The sequence below is a fragment of the Pholcus phalangioides genome, unplaced genomic scaffold, assembly GCF_987345545.1.
Source record: "Pholcus phalangioides strain wild (caught in Gottingen) unplaced genomic scaffold, Ppha-v1.0 ptg000012l_1, whole genome shotgun sequence".
NCBI lineage: Eukaryota > Metazoa > Arthropoda > Arachnida > Araneae > Pholcidae > Pholcus > Pholcus phalangioides.
Window position 1 is genome coordinate 12537831 of NW_028301605.1, and position 21621 is coordinate 12559451.

The 21621-nt window shown below is 38.0% G+C and overlaps 1 protein-coding gene across 3 annotated transcripts in view; it reads right to left on the bottom strand.

Annotated features, from left to right (window-relative positions):
- LOC149079598 (tight junction protein ZO-1-like) overlaps nt 1-21621 on the bottom strand; it is a 326888-nt gene that overhangs the window by 272859 nt on the left and 32408 nt on the right. Inside the window, exon 1 of one of the 3 annotated variants that reach the window (XM_089240204.1) lies at nt 9699-9890. The exons of the other annotated variants lie outside the window; for them this stretch is intronic. Within the exon in view, the coding sequence (XP_089096330.1) occupies nt 9699-9824 (126 nt within the window). The 5' untranslated portion in view covers nt 9825-9890. Of the gene's footprint in view, nt 1-9698; nt 9891-21621 lie in introns of those variants that run through there. 3 annotated transcript variants of the gene reach the window in all.

Below are 21621 nucleotides of genomic sequence, written 5' to 3' on the forward strand. Positions count from 1 at the left end.
CGAAGAGGAAGGGCGGCAAAGCGTGGGAGGGCCAACGCATGCGCTATCTTTACCCTTTTTTGTGGTATATCCAATGGCTATAGGTAAGATGACCTTCTCCAGTGACGTCACGAGCTTCGATGGAAGGCCTTCTGCTATAGATGGTGTCGGCAACACACGGATAAAGGAGTTTTACAACCGCTTCAAAGATGGCCGCACATCAATGGAGAGTGAAGCACGTTCTTGTAGGCCCTCAACATCCAGAAATAAGATCGTCATTGATCAAGTGAGGACTCTGGTGATGCAGAGGATCATCGAGTCACGATGAGAAAACTTGCATCCGTTCATTCCATTTTCGACAGGACGGGGGTCGTTCTTCAAGAAATGCAATGTGAATGCTGGCCGTCTTCTTTGACTCCAGTGGAGCAGTTCACTCCGAATACGCACCGCACCACCAACCATTACCAAGGAGCACTACGAAAAAAATCCTGCGTCGCGACTGGCAGATGTATCAAGATTAATGCTGTAGCGTTGTTCAAGTTTTTCCTGCCATTTTGCCACTCCCTCACTCATCAGCTGTCTGACGGTGACTAGCAGCTTCCGTAGGCAGGAAAAACCAAGCGCACTAGGATTGCCTACATGGGCACAAACGAAAATGGGAGAAGAAACGCGATGTCACTCTCCGCTGTTCATACGAAGTACGAAAGCCTGGACAACCAAGCGGAGATGAAGTTCGGAAAGAAAATTCCTATTCCTTCTGTGGGAAATCGAACCACCAACCTCTCACTGCCCGGACGAGTGCTCTACCATTCAGCTGCAGAGGACAGATATTTTCTTTCCTCACAGCATACTTCGTATGAACAGCGGAGAGTTACGTCGCGCGCGCGCGTTCCTCTATATATGTCACCAACCTAAAGCCGGGTTTCCCTAGGAGCAGGTTTTCTGTGGTGCGTGCAGCGTGAAAACGCTGATTGGTCAAAAAACCTGAATTTCAGGTTTTTAACCAATCAACGTTTTCGCGCTGCAACCCGGCGCGGAAATTCTACTTCTAGGAAAACCCGGTTTTTGGGGGCTAACGTCGTAAGAGCTATTAGCTGAGCTAAGAAGCTGTCCGTGTGCAGTCCCGTTCAGTGTTCATTCATATGCTCTATGGAAAAAAAATAGCTGTCCTCTGTAGGTCATTGGTATAGCACTCACCCAGGCAAAGAGAGATTAGTGGTTCGATTACCCCCCACAGAGGAATGGGAGTTTTCTTCCCGCTTGGTTAACCACACGAAAATGAATCAAATTATTTATTCATCCAAAATCCTCAAACTGAATTTGTATTTTCAACAACACATTTTACACGCATTTTTCCCAATCCATTATCATTTTAGAGACGTTCGCCGCCAGTTCATTAACAATCGAGAGAGAGAAAAAAGAACACAACACATATTTCTCGATAAAGTTAAGAAGACGTTAAAAGCGGAATAGAATTTAGTGCTTTTACGTAAATTACGTTTTTCGCAGCTTTTTTAATGACCAACCGAAAAATGGGGGAAGAAAGAAAAAAAAGTTATAAAATCATCTCTAAAACGTCAAAAACTTCTCGAAAGGAAAACGCCATCTATCCAATGAGGCGCCGTTAATGGATGCTTAAGATTATATATGTGTGTACATTGTATACACACATATATCGAATACCGATACGAGAAGCGGCAAAGTGATGTCGTTAGTCTCTCTCTCTCTCTCTCTCCCGGTAAACAAAAAAAAAAACGGCAAACAAAACTGCAAACAGGAAAAAGAGAAATAACTCACAAATTAATAAAAATGGATTCCCTTTAAAGGTTTCCTAAGATAAAATAATAAGGCAGGGGGCCGTGATAGGTGATTAAACAAAGAACGTGTCCGTCCGAGTAAAGATTCTTCTATGGGTTTTTGGGTGTTAAAAATTACCGGAGGACCATCCTTTTTAGGAAAAATTTTTAAAAACGTAAAAAGAAAAAACGAACGCTTTTATGCAAAATATCGGTAAAAGCTTTAAAAGGGGTCAAGAAGTTTTCCCACACTTTTCGCCGCGCTGATAACGCTTATCGGTGAAGAATGCATTCTCTCCACTCTGGAAAAGAGACTCTCTTTCAAAATTCTTTGTTTTTACCTGGACCGCTGGGATTAGCAGCGTTATTAGCATATAGGAATAACATTTTCCGGTGATTAGAGACATTGGTTTTTTTTTTTTTTAGTTTCGCCTGTAAGGTAAGTTACCGATCAAGGTTTTTTGCTCTTGGTTAGCGGACCACAATTTCCCAATGGTTTACGACTAATAAAGACTGAATACAGCGATTTCTTGCTTTTAACTTTGCTCTTGAGGCCAGAGGGATCGATATTTGTGACTTGGTCATTTACCATTGGCTGATTGGAATATTGAAAATGCCAGAAACAACTTCTTGCAGTGATAATAATTTCAAAAATTGTCAATAACTTTCAGAATAAAAGTCACGTATCTAAACATTTAACAGAGAATAAAATTTGAGTTAAAATAAAAGTTTATAAAAAATAATGGGACGTTTTCATCCTTGTTCCAATATACGCTTCATATTCCCCTTTTTTGCGCACCCAAAAATATATAATTACCAAGAAATATTAGGTGTGTTCTCTCTGATATAAATGGTCCAAATCGGGAACTCTTTGGTGAAGGTACTTTTTTGAATGAGAGAGCACCCATGCTTTCTTTGAATTTTTGAGATATACATTAGGATATATCTGTTCCCGTTGCTTAACGGATTTTTAGGAAACCACTGGACCACAACTCAAGAGAGCAAACGTCAACTACTTAAGGAAAAGTCATTTTTCTGCGAGTAGTATACTATTATAATGATAAAGCACTAATACCTTCCACACCAACTTCGTTTATACTATACGATATATGCTCAATCCATATCCCGCCAGCCAAATACGACCGTCGGAATCATCTGATGTGGCCTGCAACCTCAAACCTATTTTTTTCAAATGAACCAAGTGGAACACTTCCAGATCATTTTAGGAACCCGCAACATTCACAGATCACTTAAGCATATTTACATTTACAAAAATCACTTAAAGGACTTGTGACAAATTCACGGATCACTCAAGTCACCCGCGACACAGTTCCAGATCACTCAAGTGGCCCTCGGCAAATTTACAGATCAGTTAAATGACCTGCGGCATAGTTCCAGATTCACCAAGTAACCTGGGGCACAGTTCAAGATCACTTAAGTAGCCTGGGGAACACTTAAGCCGACCGCGGTGAAGTTCCACATCACTCAAGTTACGCGCAGTGCATTTATAGATCACTCCTCACCGTCGCCACAGAGAGCAACAGGCCTACAATGGTACGAATACACTCGAATCCCGTTATAACGAACTCCGAAAGACCGGAGAAATCACTTCGTTGTAAAGAAAATAGAGGTACTTGCATTTCTCCTACGTAAACTCATTTGGGGGATTAGAAAAGTGTTCGTCAAAAAGAGATTTTCGCTATAACGGTATTCGTTAAAACGGGATTCGACTGTATTCAATCATTGCACTTCCCTCACTTCACTTCTGAAATACCGCTGAAAAATCAAACAACACTATATGCGCACTCAAGGCTGTTAGGTACACACACACTAACACTTCCAGCACAACTCAATCGGTAGTAACTTGCCCATGGCAATTGATCGGAGTTGAGCTCGGTTTGAAAGAAAGAAAAGAAAGATTTATACAGTCGAATCCCGTTATAAAGAACTCCAAGAGACGGGAGAATTGACTTCGTTGTAACGAAATTTCGTTGTACAGAAATTCCATGTTTTTGCATTGTCCCTATGTAAACATATCCGGGGGGATTTGAAAAAGTGTTCATTAAAACGATATTTTCGCTATAACGGTATTTGTTAAAATGGGATTCCACTGTACAACCCACTTTCAAAACTTCCCTGACTTGCCACGGGAGTTTCAACCACCCAAAAGTTTCAACAACGGTTACTGTTATCAGACAACCCTGAATTGATTCGACTAAACTCTTGTTTTTCCATAAGCCAGTTAAGCAAGCCTGAAAAATTCACGTAATATAATTACCCTTTCAGAGTGGCTGAGCGAAAACAGTATATTCCGCAAAAGTGCTTCAAAGAAACGGAAACTTTCGGAATTTTCCCAGATAAGGTGGGGATACCCAATCATGGGACGCCAAAAAAAAAAAAAGTGTGCGCATACATACACACACACACACAAATGGCAAATGATTCATCAACCTCCGATGAAAATGCAATTATCACGTGGATAATTAACCCCCAACCGAATTATCATCCAACACCGAAAACGGACGAATTCCGGAAATTAACACGGCGTTCTTGTGCTTTTTTCCCTTCCCCCGACATACGATAATCGGATTTTCCGTCCAGACGTACATTTAACGCCTCTGATGTACCAACCCACGTTTTACCACAATAATATACTGATTTTCCATAATCACGTGGGTACAATAATTTCCCGTTTAAAAAAAAAAAGGGACTTTCCGGGAAAGGGGGAAAATCGATACGAATCGTGAAAACTGATGCGAAAGAATCATTACACGTAATTACTAGTATTAATCTAAATATCAGGGGGAAGCTAATGTTCTTCGGGAGGAGAACGAACGCCAAAATACTCACAAAAAATCAATTTAAGTTTGTCAAAAATCCTGTCCCAGAAGAGGTTCTTACCGCCAAGTCGTCTCAAAGTGTGGGCCTACTCGGTAGGGCAGGTGGGTAGGGAACCTAATGTTAACGAAGTCATAACTAGGGGCCCGGAAGTTTGGGCACTAAAAGCGTCGCAGAAGTCCTGTTCCAGAAGAAGTTCTTACCGGCTAAGTCGTCTCAAAGTATGGGCCTACACGGTAGGGCAGGTAGGTAGGGAACCTCGTGTCAACGAAGTCATAATAACTAGGGGCCCGGAAGTTTGGGTACTAAAAGTGTCCCAGAAGAGGTTCTTACCGGCTAAGTCGTCTCAAAGTATGGGCCTACACGGTAGGGCAGGTGGGTAGGAAACCTCGTGTTAACGAGGTCATAATAACTAGGGGCCCGGAAATTTGAGCACTAAAAGCAGTCAAAATAGGCTATATTAGTTGTCCGAAAACTTGTTGAAAATTGACTTCGCTCCCTGAATCCGCTGTTTCAATGATAGATTATAATAACTGGCGTAGAAATAGAAAATACCGTCAAATCTCGTTTTAAGGAATTTCGTTACAGCAAAATTCTTGTTTTATCGATTACTTTTCTTGTCCTCCAGATAAGTTTACATAGGAGCAATGCATAAACATGGAAATGAATTCCTTTATAACAAAATTTCGCTGTAGCGAAGTGATTTCTCCGGTCTCTTGGAGTTCGTTATAACGGGATTCGACTATATATATATATATATATATATATATACACACACAACCTCTGACAATAAAGTTCGGTGAATGAAGTCAGAACGGCCGATTTGGCAACACTGGCGAAGCAAAACGCTGCACATGCGTAGCGGCAGGTGTTGATCATCTGCCGCCACCGTTGTTCAGTTGAGCGTCGTTTGTGTTCCGTGAAAGACTTGTTTTACAAAGTGATTGTTTAGTGCGTTGGTTCTTAACTGAGAACAGGAAAATGAACGAACAAAAGATCAATTTCTTGAACTGTATTGTCACTGAGGATGAGTCCTGGTGTCTCAGGTACGACCCTGAAACGAAACGGCAAAGCATGGAATGGCGTTCTCCTGCATCACCTCGTCGGAAAAAGGTCAGAGCAGAAAAATCACGCATCAAAACGATGCTAATCACCTTTATTGATAGTCAAAGCATTATCCACAAGGAATTTCTACCTGAGGGAACGACGATGAATGCTGCAAGGTACATTGAAATTTCGACCCGTTTCATGAAACGTCTACGCAGGGTACGACCTCAGTACGCACAACAAGGTTCATGGTTTCTTGTTCACGAAATGCTCGCCCTCACACAGCCAATATCGTCAAACAGTTCCTGGCCAGAAAGGGGGTGGTGCAAATTGAACATCCACCATACTCGCCAGATCTCAATCCTCCAGACTTCTTCCTATTCCCACGACTCAAACTCGCTTTGAAAGGAAAGAGATTTGACGATATTCCTGACATCTAACGAAACGTGACGAGGCTTTTGAACTCCATCCCAAAAGAAGACTTCTTGCAAAGTTTCCAGGACATGTATAGGAGATCTCAGCGGTGCATAGTAATGGGAGGTGACTATTTCGAAGGACAGTAAGGTAACTTTCGTTAATGTTTCATCTACGTTAATGTTACAGGACTATTCACCAAACTTTATTGTCAGAGGTTATATATATATATAGAAGAATGATACAAATATAGAAGGTCCATGCCGATGAAAATGTACAAGAAATTAACAATTCGGAATTCGTTTATAATCATGAGCCGGAAGATAATCTCGAGACAAATAATACAGTCTTAATACTTCTGATAACGTTTTTTTCAACAAATCATGAAAAACGTTGTAAGAGGGGAAAAATTTTAAACGGGAAATTTCGGTGAGTTTGGTGGAAGTTGGGCCCACGAAAACAAGTCATAATAAGCAGAAAAATATGTGAGATGAATATTTATTATTTTTGCCATAAGTATCATAATATAATTTACATTATGAAAACACTGTATTCACGACTTTATAATCTGAATTTGTAATATTTTACTATAGCGTCATTAAAAAAACGGGTTAATTGTATAAAGAACAGCCGGAACAAAGAAAATTACATGAACGTTCCGTAATACGGGACACAAGTGGTTCGTGAAATGGCTCGAGACCTCGTTTCCAGAAAAGTTTAGAAACTGTTCCATTGCATGCCTCTAAAAATGGCACAATCTCGAAGCGTCACATTCACTTCTAAAAATCCTTCAATGTAAAATATCTAGTCAATACTGCATCTGTGCACGTAGTTTTTCAAACTTATGCCCTCCATTTTCCTGCGCGTATATACAATCGAACATCTCCGATGTATTACAACTTCCCCGTCGAAAACAATCCCAAAGGCAATCAGAAAGTTATTCAAACTGCAGTTATAACATTCCCATCTAGTCTTCGGGTATAATTTGTACCCGAAATAACCCGATTTTGAATGTCTGGGACCGATAAAAGCTTTTACGAAAGTACCTACATGTGTGCCTCAATATCTCTAGTCTCGTGCCGCTTTTCTCTTCCGGGAGCACTTCAGCGGGAAGAATCCCATTCCAGCGGCGTAATAAAGGAACGTTTAGAGTGACGTGTATTATAATATCATCATCCTCTTATCAGCAATTCGACCAACTCGGCTTTTGTGACATCGGTAGAGACTCTACAAGGGATTCGGCAAACGGTGTTATTTGATTTCAATTACGATATGAAAGACTCCGTGTCTACGGTATATAATTCTCTGTATTTGTCTGTCTCATCTAATGTGATCTTAGTAGATACGCCCTCAATATTTATGGTACGTGAAGTGTAAGGAACAGATTTGGCTTGGCGTATTTAATGCTATGGGAAACTGGATTTCTCTGCTGGAGCCGTGGAAAAAATATATTACCATTCGCTGTTGGACTTGTGGACCAGGGGTCTTCAATGTATCCCGAAGATCATTTTCAGAAAATAGTTGAAAACATTTAAAAAAGATTAATTTTTTTAGAATTGATGAAAGAAATAATTTCGGAGTTGTGAAGAAATAATTTCGAAATTGTGAAGAAATAATTTCGATACTGATGAAAGAAATAAAGAAATAATTCCAGAATAAATGAAAGAAATAATTCCCACAATAAATGGAAGAAATGATTCCCACAATAAATGGAAGAAATGATTCCCCCAATAAATGAAAGAAATGATTCCCACAATAAGTGAAAGATATGATTCCCACAATAAATGAAAGAAATGATTCCCACAATAAGTGAAAGAAATGATTCCCACAATAAATTAAAGATATGATTCCCACAATTAACGAAAGAAATAATTTTCTGGAACAGTCCTAAATGAAAGAAATAATTTTCTGGAACAGTCCTAAATGAAAGAAATAATTCCAGAATGAATGAAAGAAATGATTCCAGAATGAATGAAAGAAATGATTCCAGAATGAATGAAAGAAATGATTCCAGAATGAATGAAAGAAATGATTCCAGAATGAATGAAAGAAATGATTCCAGAATGAATGAAAGAAATGATTCCAGAATGAATGAAAGAAATTATTCCAGAATGAATGAAAGAAATTATTCCAGAATGAATGAAAGAAATTATTCCAGAATGAATGAAAGAAATTATTCCAGAATGAATGAAAGAAATTATTCCAGAATAAATTGAAGGATCCGAACCCGCGTCCGCTCCTTGTGAAGGGGCCTTAGACACAGAGCCGCCCTTAGGGGTGTGGTACAAATGCGATCGCACCGGGTCCCGCTTTTTTCGGCCCAGCACTTACGGTAATGATATTTTCTTTCGTGAATTCTGGAATTCTGCAATTTCATGAATTGTGGAAATATTTCGTTCATTGATTATTCTAGTAAATGAACGAAATTCAGGAGCAAAATGATGAAATTCATTTAAAATCAATCAAATCAAAATGATGAAAATTCAGGTCTGGAATTATTTCTTTTATTTATTCAGAATTTCCGTAAATTCTAGAAGCATATTTCTGTTTATTCCAAATTTTCTTCAACTCTGAATTTTCATCAATTATGAGAAAATCAGGAAAATTATTTTTCATTCGTTCTAAATTTTCGTCAGGTATGGAATTATTTCCTTCAATTTTGGGTGAACGCGTGCGTCTGCGCTTGCTGGGATTTTACCTCTGTTAATTATTTTTCTCATATTTGATTCATCGATTCTGAATTTCCATTTGTTCTCAGCCCATTTTTTTTTTTTAAGTCTCAATTTTAATTAGTTCCGAAATTATCTCTTTCATCAATTTAATTTTTTTCTGTAAGAAATTTTCATTAAATTGTTTTGTTAATTAAAATTTAATTTTGTGTCTATATTTTTTCTGTATGGAAATTTTTCAGCATCCCTTTATTTATTTTATAATGTAGGAATTTTTGAATGTGCCGATTCCCCCTTTGCCACAGAATGTATAAAATCGGGATAAGGGTGGGGGCGGAAATTATAAAGATTCCTCTGGCCCATTATTACCATTCCCGCGTCTTGTAAGGGCGGCCCTGCTTAGACATAGGACCCTCCTCTGTGATTTTGCGAGTGACGGATCTTGACTCATGATTCGAGAGATGCTGTTAAGGTGTCTGATCACATTATTCTGTACGTCCAGACCAATTTTGTTTTGATTTTCGTTCCCAATTTCGTTTTTTAAAAACAAAACAAAACATACAGGTGACGGGTCTTATGATTATATTGCGCTTTCACCTTATGTTTGACAAAAAAACTGCGTAAGTATTGATGAATACTACAGTCGAGTCTCGAAACTTCGAGATTCCGGATAATCCGAGGTTCTAAAATTTTTTCGAAATTCCTTGTCAAAATCTCTCATTTTCACCAAGAATTGAGTTGTTTCGATTTATCTCATTCTCCCCATTCTAGCTAAGAATGTGAATAATTTTTTGGTCTTGATCCCTGGAGTACCAAGGTACCACTAAAATAACTATGAAATTTGGTTACGATCCCGAATGAAACTGAGCAGAAACATAACTCATGAGGTTATTTCCAATCTCCAAAACAAACTCTCGGTCACAAATGATTCGAATCTTAACAATTATAAACTTACCCTCCTTCTCCCGACTCTTTCGTACAGCCTCCTGTCCCGACTCCTCTCGACGTCCCTCCTGTCCCGGTCCTTCTTCCGGGACCTGGATCGTCCGCGGGACTCGCTCCTACTTCTCGGATGGGCCATCGCGACCTGTGCTCGGATCCAGCGGGACACTCTCTCCCGCTGGTGTCGGTTGAGGTACCGTTTCTTGAAGAAGAACAGTATGGCTAATTGCTATTAACACTCAAACTCCAACGAAAATTCAACGTTGACGCTTCACGCCACGATCACTTTTTCATCCAGAATTCTTAAGGCATAACAAACGCTTCGACGTCACCGATGGAAGCCGAACCACACAGAAAATAAGCACCGCAGACCAGGAGGTTAATCTCACTCACACGTACGCCATTTTTACTCGCAATGACAGAATATGAAATATCTTCGAGTTAGTTTTTTTCCTTTGAAATAAATAGATGATTGATATGGAAGTGGCCCAAATGCCTCTTGTACCACGTGTGATGTAGGAAAGGGAGTGGGAAAATGCATGAGATCATCACCACATAACAGCGGGCACAACCCGTCGAGATGTTAGACGAGAAACACCAGCGTGTCCGGTGGCCACTGGTACCGAACAGTGATTTTAGATTAGAATTGCTTCGGCATTATCGTATGGCGACAGACGCGGAATCGAAAGGGGGAAGGGATTTCCCGTATCACGTTACGTCTTCCCAGACGTAATAGACCCATATTCGGTGCATTCTTGTACAGTCATAATTTCATTTCGGTACTCGCCGAATTCGATGCAAGTCGTATTTTTATACAAAGGTTTTTAACAGCTGGCTGTTGCGAAGATATATTTTAGAAGGAGAGAAAATTCAATGCCCCTGCGGAGAATCGAACCCACGTCCTTTCACTTTGCGGGTGAACGCTCTGTACTACTAGACTACAGAGGCAACGACTATCTCAATCTTTCCTTGGAGCTCGAGTGCACTGAACGGGATCGTACATGGACGGTCGGATCTAACTCAGGCCAAAGCTTGCTGACAATGCCACCAGATGGCGACTTATCCGAGAATGACGTCACTCTCCGCTATCCATGCAAAGGTTTTAACAGCTGACTGATGCGAAGATATATTTTGGAGAGAAAGAAAATTCAACTAGTGGTCTAGGGCAGTGATTTTCAACCTTTTTCTGTCCATCCCCCCCCCCCCGTTTCAACCATTTCTCATTCCTATGGCTCCCTCTTGCGAACACATGAATAATTTTCCAACCCCCCCCCCCCTTACCCGCCCGTTTCTCCATTAGAAGATAGTTATTCAAAATTTGTCTGAAGTATATAAATATGCTTGAATTTGATTTGATTAATTTTTAATTTATGAAAATAACGAAAGAGCAAAATAAACGTAATAGGAATATAGTAAAAAAAAATAGAATAAATTATTTTGAATCAATGTAAATTCTGCGCTTGAAGACGACACAAAGTCATCAAGTTACTTGTACTGGATGAAAAATTTGTATTATTTCAAATTAGTTTATTTTTGTGTAAATGGGATTATGGTTTCATTGAGAAAATGTCAGTTGTAGCCTCCAATACGCATTCTTGTAGTGATAAAAATCGCAAAAAGTGGTAGAAAGCAGTTTTATTAATTTTATTCTCTTCATGCGGATAGAAGTAGTATATAATAAGGGAGTAGCCACACAGAAATGAATCACAATTGAAAAGTTCAACCTTTCACATCGTTTTCAATAATGTATCAAGGAAATAGGTTCATGTTGTAGCCATGCTATGAACTTAAAAAAATGAACTAAAATACGTGTGAAAATTTTTTAAATATTTGTTTGAAACATTCATTCCAGAGAAATCATGTGCGCAGTCACAGGGACGGATTAACCATTAAGCAAAATAAGCACGTGCTTAGGGCATCAGTACAAAAGGGGCACCACCAAAAAGATATCATATGGTATTTTCTTTTTAATGCACGGATTTTTTTTCAACATCAATCATCCGATAGAAGATCCTAAAATTGTAAGAACACTTGATTGTATAGTTGAAGATCATTATCACAAGAATGGCACGAAAGATGAGAATCTAATAATATTGCAAACGAGACTTCACATTATTGCCAAGTTTTTCGATTAGCTTTTCGCAATTTTCATAAAGTACGCCCAGGGCTGTCTCTTAACATCATCATACGCCCACATATAAAGCGACTTTTCTGGAAGAGGCACTACTACCTACAGCTAAAAATTCCTACCTACCTATTTGGATATTTACTCTTGAAAATCGGAACCAGATCTAATTGCCACTTGGTTGCCAGAAGTTGCTCAGGTGGGCCCACGCAGTAAACCAAGTTCTACAGAATAAGGACGTGATTTTTGTGGGTCATTAGTGGATCAACTGTGTAGTTTGATCCATAGAAGTAAAAGAAATGCTACCAGGTGTAAATTACGAAGTTGAGAATGTATCTAAAAAGAAAAAATACCCAATATATATATAACGGTGAATCGTCAGAAATAAGATATCTATTGGCAGGACCGCAACTGGATACTTGGTTAGCCGGGGCAACTACTTATTTATGCGACCCCCCCCCCCCCGTAATGCTGAAGGATAGGTTGAATGGTTGAATTTGCGCCCCCTTTTGTAATGTGCTTGGGGCACCAGAAACGCCTGCTCCCACCCCCCCAGTTGCGGCCCTGCCTATTGGTAATATTATGGCCATTATAAGATTCAATGGTTCCTCCTTGGAGTGTTGTTACAGCCTTTATCTCATCAACCATTCGTCGTAGTGGTATGGTTCTAATTTTAAAAATTCTCAAAATACGACCAGAAATCACCCTGTACGAGTTTTGAGGATGAAAATACAGTGTACGCAAAATGAAAAATGTAAATTTTTGTACGATCCCCCCCCCCTAATTTTGAATCAGACAGTTGTTGCTCTTTCTCTTCTGAGCCCAACGAACAAATTACATGTTTTTAACTGCATTATTCCGTGAGATATTTAAATTCAAAAATGGGAGACAGGTCCTTGCTTAGGAGAATTTTGTGGCCCAATGTAAAAAAAAATTTTCGGCTCCCTCTAAAAACATTTTATGTAGTTGTTCCCGACTTACAAACTTTTCGAGTTGCGAACATAAATCTTGGAGGGGAATTTTTTTTCAGAGAGAACGCATTTTATTATTCTTAATTTTTTTCATTATTTCAGGAACGCGTTGATGGTCTGGATCGTAATCAAACACGATCCATTGAGAGAGAAGGGCATTTAAATTAATTTTGCAAAATTCATAGATTATTAATAATAATTAGCGCGTGGTCCACCTGCTGACACTTCATCGTGGCTCGAATCATATTGAACAGACATCAGTTTTTTGTCATACTTTTAAAGCGCTTCATCATCTCTTTATCAAATATACGTTGCAATTCGATAACTTTGATCATTTTTCGAATTTTTTATTGCTATTTTTGTGTAATTAATGTAAATTAGTAGAAGTAAAGGAACCAAGTACTGGAATTCCATGACCCCCCACAAGAGTGGGGCTGACAGGCAGGATCGTCGTAATACCATCATAGGCCCCGAGCCAAGGGACTTTTCGGAGGCCCTGCATGAAAAATTCTCGAAAAATTCAACTACGTCTCGTTTTTCTGAAGACCACATAATCCGTGTTTTCACTTATTTGTTCGATCATCCATATTGTCCGAATGTTTTTGTGGAAAGAAATAATTATTTTTTCTACATAAAATCGATTATTTCAAATGTACAATTTTTGTTACCAAAATGTTCGTCTCATAAAAAAATTTTATGCCAAAAAGCAACAAAGAACTCTTCCCTATCTCTCTTTTATCATCTCATGAGTTGCCTGAAATTTCGAGATTAAATGGCAGCACCAACAGTATATAAATCAAGCCTGTGGAGAGAGTAGGACGTCAGCGGTCTCCGCCTTGGCAGTGCTGAGAACAATGTCCCCCAACATCTTTCGTCGGAACATCACGTGACTCGGTGAAAACAAACACGACCCCCCCCCCACCCTGTTATTTTCTTATGGCATAAATAGGAGTTTAAAACAATAAATGAAAAAATAATTTCAACTTGGACGAGATAATTCCAAAATTAATGAAAGTTATAATTTCAGCATTAAAGAAAGATTATGGCAGCATTAATGGAAGAACATATTCTAGAATTAATGTAAGAGATAATTACAGCATTGACAAAAGTGATAATTCCAAAATTAATGAAAGAATTAATGAAAGCGATAATAATAAAATTAATGAAAGATAATTCCAAAATTAATGAAAAAGAGATAATAATAAAATTAATGAAAGATAATTCCAAAATTAATGAAAGATAATTCCAAAATTAATGAAAGATAATTCCAAAATTAATGAAAAAGAGATAATAATAAAATTAATGAAAAAGAGATAATAATAAAATTAATGAAAGATAATTCCAAAATTAATGAAAGATAATTCCAAAATTAATGAAAGATAATTCCAAAATTAATGAAAATGAGATAATTCCAAAATTAATGAAAGAATTAATGAAAGAGATAATAATAAAATTAATGAAAGAATTAATGAAAGAGATAATAATAAAATTAATGAAAGAATTAATGAAAGAGATAATAATAAAATTAATGAAAGATAATTCCAGAGTGAAGGAAAGAGATAATTCCAAAATTAATGAAAAAGATAATTCCAGAATGAAGGAAAGAGATAATTCCAAAATTAATGAAAAAGACAATTCCAGAATTAATGAGATATAATTTCAGAATCAATGACAGAAATAATTCCAGCATTAATAAAAGAAATAATTTCAGCATTAATGAACGAAATAATCTCAGCATTAATGAAAGAAACAAATCCAGAATTGATGAAAGCAATTATTTCAGAAGTAATGAAAGAAATAATAATTAATAAAGGAAATAATTTCAGAATTAATGAAGGAAAATTCAAGAAATGATGAAAGAAATGATTCCGGTATTAAATGAAAAGAATTTAATTTTTTTTCATCTCTCTTTAGATGAGTTCTTCTAACTATCCTTTTTTTAAAACTTTAAAACCCAATATTTAGAGACCGAACTAAACATTGCTATGGACAAATCGACAGGCGGGAAGTTTGTTTTCACGGAGTGACGTAATTTCCTCGCATTTGATGTCGTTTCAGTCGTGGTGGCTGGATGCGCCCTCTAGTAATAAGTCCGAGCATTCTTTTTTTCTCTTTTTTTTTAAGTAATAAGTCCGAGCAGTAATGTCGTCTGCTTCTCTCCAGGTTACTCGTTTCGGGCGTCTCCTTGAGTCCTGAAAAAATTACTGAACTGGTAGTTTGAACTTCCAGTTCTGTTTGTGAGCTTTAGCTTGTAGGGAACCGACTTCTTCTCTGTCGTCTGCTCATTAAGAGGCTCTTTGTTTTGGACGTCTCCTTATGCTCAAATAAAATAACCGAACTTATAGTTTCCATTTCCAGTTCAGTTCACGAGCTTTGTTTATAAGGAATTGAGCCGAATAAGGAAAATAGTTTTTTTACTTTAAACTTCATCATCACCACATGAGTCGCTTTTAAATTTGACATTAGATGGCAGCACATTACTATAAAGTGCAGTGTGGAAAAATTCACTTTTTACGATCTTACCTGTCGTCGGACGTCTTATGTGGAGGTCTTATGTTTTGGATGTCTCCTTGGGTCTTGAAAAAATTACTGAACTGGAATTTTGATCTTTCAGGTCAGTTTATAAGTTTTTTTTATAAAGAGCTAGCTGAATGAAGAATTTAGTTTTTTACACCTGAGCTTCTCGTCATCACCACATAAGGCACTTCTGATTTCGAAAGTAGGTAGCAGCACCAACAATATTTTTAAAAATGAATTTCTTAAAGTATTCTAGAGTATTAAATTAATTTTAATTCCCTTTTAAAATTGTTAGTGCCATTGTGAATTCGCGGCAAATGCTACAAGGCAAAAAAAAAAGAAAAAACTGCTATTGGCGGACGGCGTAACATTTCGAGTCACCCGGTATATACGGATTTTGCCATTACGTAACGCAGTGACAAAACTGTTCATGTGAACATAATAATAATTCATTATCAGGATTTCAAGCCCATCGGAAAATATAAATAAGGGGCCATTCTAGTATTACGTAAGCAGATTTTCAGCCATTTTTGACCCCCTTCCCTCCCCCTTGTCCGCAAAACACTGATCCCCCTCCCTTCCCTGTCAGCAAAATTTCGTCAGCAGCTTAGAATATTTCATATCTTCAAAAAGGGGTGGTTAATGACGTAAGCAACCTTCAACCCTACCCCCTTATCATCAAAAGTCAGCAAATCCGAAACCCCCTCCCTCCCCTCGATGCTGCCGCAATACTTGAATGACCCCTAATCAGATTTTCAAATAAGAAAATTATCAGTTTGTTGACTTCAATTTCGATACGGTGAAAATCTGATATTTCGTTGGATGACAAGCTGCCTTCAAGTGGCTTTTTGGTTCGTAATGTGGCCGCTCTCTCGCAGGCGAACGAAGCAACGTGCGAGTTGGCTTAAACACAACACAATATTTCACATAATAGGCTCTACTATATTTAATATACAGGGCGCATAGATAACGGGGGCATATCGAATTTTAATGGCGAACCATTGGTCCTAGAGGCATACTTCCAGTTGGAAAAAGTACCCGAATAATGTGTAGTACTCTGATATTTGATTCATGTTGCCAGGGGTTATATAGTTATTAAAATAAAAATGTTAACTTTTTATCTGGACACCCTGTGCCCCAAAAACCCAATTGGAAAGTTGTTTCCCGGTCTCCAACAAAAAAATTCATCGTTCCTAAGTGCAATATTCACTGAGATATTCGAAGAAGGTTGGGAAAAAAAACAGCATTAAATGCGAGGAAACCAGTTTACCCGCATTTAATGCTGTTTTTTCTCCCCCAAATTTCCTCAATTTTTCGAATTCACATATCTCGGTTGTCATTGTTCTTGAAAACGTGAAATTATTTTAGTTGCCATCGGGAAAGACAGAGCAAAAACTTCTTAATCGGGTTCTTTGGCACAAGGGGATGGTATAAAAAGTTTTTTTTTTTAATTTTATAACTATACAACCCCTTACAACATGAATGACATATCTGAGTTGGGCACGTGATTCGGATACTTTTCCTAGTTGGGTATGTCTTTAAGACTAACGGCTCGCAAGTAGTGCCATACGCCCTGTTACCCATGCAGTCTGCATATACACGTAAAAAAATACAGTCGACTCTCGTTTTAACGAATACCGTTATAACGGAAAAAATATCGTTTTAACGAAAACTTTTCTAATCCCCCCCGGATAAGTTTACATAGGAACAATATAAAAATCTGAAATTTAACGAAATTTCTTTATTACTCCGGTCTCTTGGAGTTCATTATAATGGGGTTGACTGTATTCCCACCAAATAAATATGATATTTTTGCAAATTTTGATGAGCAAGCAGTCCTTTTTATAAGGATTATGTCATTTTACTTTTATAAATTTAAGAAGGAAACAAAAGAAAGAAAGGGTTGGGAGAAAAAAAGAAAAATGGCCAAGAAGGGGATTCGGGCCTCACTCTCAGTTTTATGACAAAATTTCACATTTATGAGACGTTTGACTACGGTCACGATCAACCTCTATATATAGCTCTTTCAATATCAAAATATTTCATTTATACGAAGCGCAATTTCAATTATTTGGCATTTCCATTTTGACTCGAACTCCAAATCTTTGGCATTTAGACATCATTTCCAACTATCAAATCCACGAGGTTTTTGCAGATCGTGAAAAATGCGTCGCTGAATTGGTTTTGCATGCGTATTATCAACAACACTAAAAACCGCAAATTTTAGGTTGACAGATACAAAGATACGCATTGAGCGGATTATGGACATTTCAAAGTGAAGACTTGCGTGAGAATTTATTGCACTTTTCTGAGAAATCAACAGACGCAGTGAGTCTCAAATAAACGGATTTAAATTGCTTTAAATGTGGTCATACGTCCATTTAGAATTTTTTTTTCCTTATGCCCACAACATTGTTCTTGCAGGATAGGAAAATTGTATTGAAATTATTTGGGATGTTGCAGGCCAGTAGTAGGGCAGTTAACAGGAAGCATTACAGTATAGATTAAAAAAACTTTAAAGATGTGTCAATTTAGAGGAAGTCCCAGTACATTATCTGCTTGGATTGCATATAGAAACCAATCAGCACAAACCAAATGACATTAAGACCGTCTTAAATATGTTTAAAATCACGTTTTTCCTGTTCAATTGAAATGAATGGCATATGAACTGGAATATCCTAGGGCCCCCCCCCCTGAGGCCATATGGCCCCCGGTTGAGAACCACTGGTCTAGGGCAAAGCCGCTGAAAGACTCTTAATGCATCTTTGGTCTAGGGCGTTCATCCGGAAAGTGAAAGGACGTTGGTTCGATTACCCGCAGGAGCAGTTGAATTTTCTCTCTTTCCAAAATATATCTGTGAAAAACCTTTATAAGGATAGCGGAGAGTAACATCTTCGGATAAGTCGTATTTTGACGATAAAAGCCTCAGCACATTGTTAATCTTCAGCGCGCTCCATGATCTGAGAATGATCTAGATTTTTTTTTCAGTCCTCAAAATGATATATAGAGAAGGTACTCATATACAAGGTGTCCTGTAAGTGCTGATGCGGCCTTTATCTCATGAACTGTCCATCGTAGAGGTATAGTATCAATTTTAAAAAATGCTCAAAAGGCGTTCAAAAATTACCCAGTAAGAGTTTTGAGAGTGAAAATACAGTGTGTCACAAAATAAAGAATCTAAATTTTTAAACTGTTCCCCCCACCCCATGTGTTCTAACTTCCATTAGGAAGTTTTTCCCCTATCTCTCAATCAATTTAAGAATTAATAAAAATTCACATTTAATGAAAAAATTTCAGAATTAATGAAAAAAATATCTGACAGAAAAATAATTTAAGAATTGATGAAATTCATATTCAATGGAAAAAATAGTTTCAGAATCAATGGAAATTCAAACTTCAATATAATAATGTTAGAAAATAAATAAAATTCTCCAAATATATTAAGACGTTCCATTTCATTCGACGTCGTGGACCCATTAGAAACACCCATTAAGACGCCACTGTGTGTGAATCTAGATCAGAGATCTTCAACCACTCTCTAGCCGCGGGCACTGCCTGTACACATCATGAAAAGAAGAGCACCCATACGGCAAATTTAACTTACAAATGCATGAAATTTGAATCCTTGAATCCTCTTAGGCCGAGAAGAAAAGTCCAAGTTCCTAAACGCAATAGTCGCTGAGATATTCGAATTCAATAAATCGGAGAAAAGTTGGGAAAGGACAGCATAAAAATGCGGGAAAAGAGCGTTGTCCGTTAGTTTTTGTTGTTTTTTAGATCTGGAATTTTGCGAAGCGTCCATTTCTCAGATCCGGAATTTTATGAAGGGTCCAGAAACCCGAATATCGACACACCACTGGTCATTTAGACCAGTTGAACACCCACCCGCCACAGTTCTTTCAGTACATGCATTTAAATTCCGATATAATCCTATATTTTTTGGAGAAGATCAAGTTTCTTGGACCGTGATAGTTCGACCCTAAAGACCCAAATACTTTTTAACAAAAACTGCAAAAACTTCTCAACCAAAAAAGGAAAGATAAAATTCCTTTCTTTTTGTGGAAGAAGGGAGAAAAAACTATTAGTGCCACGTACAGCGTGGGGCCATCATTTAAACAAGTCCAAGGAATAAAACACAAAAAACATAAAAATTACATCAAGAGAAGCAAGGGAGAGGAGAATAATAGATAGTAGAGTTGCTCTACATTATCCCACATTTCTTATCCCGGGGTAAGGAAAAGAGAAATTTCTTCTCTTCCTTATTCTCACTTTTACCTGCTCTCATCCTTTTAGTAAAGCAAAGAAAAAAAAATAAAAGAATTGGCGATCACACCACCAACAACAAGCGAAAAAGCCATAACAACGCCAGGCTTTATCCCGAATGAGATCGTTAACCACGAGATATATTTATACAGCGATAAAGCCACATTGCGGCTCTCTCTTTCTCTCTCATTCATATATATTTATGCCTTCATTAATATTGTTCAGGGATCGGTAAATATGTGTTGTTTCTTCTGATAACCCATTAAGGTAGAATTGTTTATCATCTTAAGCAGCAAATGGTGTCTTTAGCGCCGTACTTACGTACCTGTACATGTATCTGGGTTTCTCCAGCATAAGAAGATTATCGCGATGTTTTATAACGTGGATTTGTCGCATTATTAGCAGTTTACAAATGTTCTTTATATTGTTTTTACGAGTCAAGGGGCATCCGGCCCGAGGGCTCAGTGTGTGGTTCGGAGCAGATGATATTCCGGCCCAGCAAGGGATTTCGCTAACATAAATATTTGTCTAATACATAGTTTCCCAACCCTTTTTTGTCCCATCGCCAACTTCTTCAGAAATTTTTTTCTCCCATCGCCTCCTAACCCATAGGATCCTATGTTATACCCTTAGCTTCTACCGCCACCCTGGAACATCCCATCGCCCCCCAGGGGGAATTAACGCCCATGTTAGGAATCACTGGTTTAATATTATAATTCGAAACAGATGATACATTTCAGAAAATTTAAATACGGGACATGTTTTTTTTCGGTGAGATATGAAATTAAAATATATTGGCGTGGATATACAGGGTGTTTTATAATCAAAATTCCCGAACTTTGAATAAGTTATATTAACTGCAAATGATGACATACATGGTGCAGTTACTTTCCTCCTAAGTCAGTGGTGTCCAAGTTTTTTATGATAAAAAAAGACAGTATTCCGGCCCAAAGAGAAGTTTCGAAACATATTTTCATAATATTTTGATCTAGTTTCCCACACAGAGGAAATAGTCTTCTTCATGGTTTTCACAAGGGTGAGGCTGATAGGGCTCCAGTCTTAAGACCCGGGATAATTCTCATTTTTTTGTTTTGCCACGCTATAAATTCGCCACAGAAAGACTATAAAAAGTCTAGCTTGGGGGCGCAGCAAAGATTCCAGTCTAAGTGCCCAACTCCATAATGTGGGGGGGGGGGGCATGATCTTATTAGAGGAGAGTACCTAATACCTACCAGGAATTTAAAATACAGGATATTTTTTTCCCTTTGGGGTGAGTTGTCAAAAGTCAGATTTGTCCATTCCGCGGGTCTCATACGGCCAAAAAAAAATATATTATAATATATTATAGCGGCTCAACGAGTAAATTCAAAATATATTTCATAAATACAGTATTTTAATATATTTCAGGACAAAGATGTTACCTTCTAGGAAATTAAAACATATTTTTTTATTAGTGAGATGTCACATTAGAAAGCAGATGCAGAATTGATGGGAATCTGTTGTGGCCAGCCCGCGGGGTCTCATGCGGCACGGAACAGGTAATGAGTAATTTCAAAGTATATTTCCCCGAATTAATATTCTAATACGGTTTCGGAGAGATTCTCACACTTTACGGAAAACCAAAATACGGGACATTTTTTCCTTGCTGAGATGTCCAATTAAAACAGATTTTTCGAAATTCCTATGAGCCAAATGTGTCCAACCTGCGAGTCTCGTGCGGCACAGAACAGGTATTACAGCGGCCCTACGAGTAATTTTTTTGACTAATTCTTTAAACTTTGTTCTAATAATATACTAATATGGTTTCGGACAGAGAGGCGGCGTACGAATCCGTCCCGTTTTGCCTGTATCTGCAGTATACGGCGTAACTACAGTAGATGACCTTCCGAAATGTGGATTCGAAATGTTGCCGTCCATCTTCCGCATAGAACGACACTCCGCATTCACGACTTGGAGGATGGATCACCACAGAAAACCAACTTGAACCGACCATTAATTCGCCACCCGCGGCCTAAATTTCCGGGTTTTAGGCTATCAAAAAGCGAGGTACGTACATGCGC